This window comes from Rhagoletis zephyria, unplaced genomic scaffold (genome assembly GCF_001687245.7).
Source record: "Rhagoletis zephyria isolate East Lansing unplaced genomic scaffold, Rhagoletis_zephyria_1.1 Rzeph_scaffold_56345, whole genome shotgun sequence".
Taxonomy (NCBI): Eukaryota; Metazoa; Arthropoda; class Insecta; order Diptera; family Tephritidae; genus Rhagoletis; species Rhagoletis zephyria.
Window position 1 is genome coordinate 1 of NW_016213397.1, and position 1,774 is coordinate 1,774.

At 36.8% G+C, this 1,774-nt stretch overlaps 1 protein-coding gene across 1 annotated transcript; it reads left to right on the forward strand.

Annotated features, from left to right (window-relative positions):
* Positions 1-6: 6 nt before the first annotated feature.
* On the forward strand, positions 7-1,707 carry LOC108356275 (probable E3 ubiquitin-protein ligase HERC3). Its single transcript, XM_017607394.1, has 3 exons — positions 7-82; positions 162-712; positions 773-1,707. Exons 1-3 carry the CDS (start codon positions 7-9, stop codon positions 1,295-1,297), a joined length of 1,152 nt encoding a protein of 383 aa, XP_017462883.1. The 3' UTR covers positions 1,298-1,707.
* Positions 1,708-1,774: the final 67 nt, after the last annotated feature.

Sequence of the window (1,774 nt, forward strand, 5' to 3'; positions counted from 1 at the left end):
AAATCCATGTTTGCTTTTAGTGGCTTCAATGGCTTTGGCCAGTTCGGCCACAATCGTCAGCGAAGCGGAAACGCTTTTACAGGTGCAGTAAAGAAATGAGAGTGCGATGTTTTTTCTATGTTTTTTATGCTGCTATTTTGCTTTTATATTTTTATTTTCAGATATCTGTTTAAAAAAGTTAATGACCGAACAACAAAGTACTTCGCTTATAGCAGTCAGTTGGAGTTACGCTGCCTACGCCACAGAAAATAAGCTCGTGCTGCGTGGCTTTTTATCTAGTAAACCCAATACCACAATATGCGTACAAACTGCAGAGATCATTACACAATTGGCTGCTTGTGATAGATTCTGTCTGGTGCTATGTAAAAATGGTAAACTATTTAAAATTCGCCCTGAAATAGAAGCGAAACTGGAAGAGGTGAAGCTTGAAGTTGAAGTGCATTCGTTTACCCAAAAACGTTCGATTTTCGGCGAACCGAAGTCAACAGTAAATAAAGAAGAATGCTTTATCGTCACCCACATCGCGTGCGGCTCTAATATCACAGCGGCTGTTAGTGCGACAAATGCAGTCTATAGCGTGCCCAGCAAAATTCATCAATTTGCAAAGCACTTTCGCGTGCGACAATTGATATGTGGGTTCGAACATGCACTGCTGCTTAGCGCCAACGGTGATATCTATAGTTGGGGCAACGGATTGTATGAAATTTGTTTTGTTTAAAATTAAGCTTATAATTAAAAAATATAAATTGTTTTCTAGNAGGAATTAAAGTAGCTATCATTGAAATGTTCCAGTCTCGTACATACTTACTTTCTTTATTTACAGATAAGTTTTATTGCTGCTGGCGGCTGGCACAGTGCAGCCATTTCCGCTTTCGGCGATCTCTATACCTGGGGTTTCAATTCAAATGGCCAATTGGGTTTACGTCTGTTCAAAATAACCGCTGCGGGAAATATTAAACAGCCAACAGTATTTACGTTGCCACAAATTGTAGAAATACCAGAGTGTAAATGCATGCAGGCGAAAGATTCTACAATGTGTGATGAAATAACGCAGAATGAGGATGCTACTGGCGAATGCCTACCAGTGAGAGTTTATGCAGGTGCACGTCATACGCTTTTGCAAATGAAATGTGGCGCATTGTGTACGGCTGGCTGGAATGCACACGACCAATTAGGTATTGGACATAAAGTGGATTATTGTGATGAATTTAGAAAAATCGAAAGCTTCGAAGGTAAAGTTGCAGAAGGGAGCATTGTTTGCGGAGCGTGGTGTACTGTAATTGCTAAGAAAAGCTAACGATTAAATTAGTATAAGTAAAATGTAGGTACTTGTAAGCAGTGGAATCAATTAATTGGAACTACTAAGGTCAACTAAAGCTCAAGTTAATTGATCCGTAACAAGCTTGTTGTACTTGCGAATTTATAGAATGACTAATAGCGTTTCCACTTAATATGTGAACAAGTTGAATAATATTTGATTTCTGTGAAATTCAATTTTAGCCAATATACTACTAGATTTTTCCAATTTTTTAAAAACTTATGAAATAATTTGACAAAAACGTAACTTATGAGTAAGTACTAGGAAATTTAAAATATGTAGATATGTATATTGTATAAAACCATACATACCAATTCAGTAACTAAAAGATGTTCGAGTATGCTTTAAAGTTGTTCCCAGGATAAATTTGAATCTATTTTCTGCTAAAATTGAAATACATACCTAAGTTATTCACTTATGGGATTCATTAGGCAACATAAAGAAGCGTTTACAATG

Coding starts and splice junctions, on each gene's coding strand:
- LOC108356275 (XM_017607394.1), top strand. CDS start 7: ATGTTTGCTTTTAGTGGCTTCAATGGCTTTGGCCAGTTCGGCCACAAT. Junction 83..161: donor AAGCGGAAACGCTTTTACAG/GTGCAGTAAAGA, acceptor TTTTATTTTCAG/ATATCTGTTTAAAAAAGTTA. Junction 713..772: donor GATTGTATGAAATTTGTTTT/GTTTAAAATTAA, acceptor GAATTAAAGTAG/CTATCATTGAAATGTTCCAG.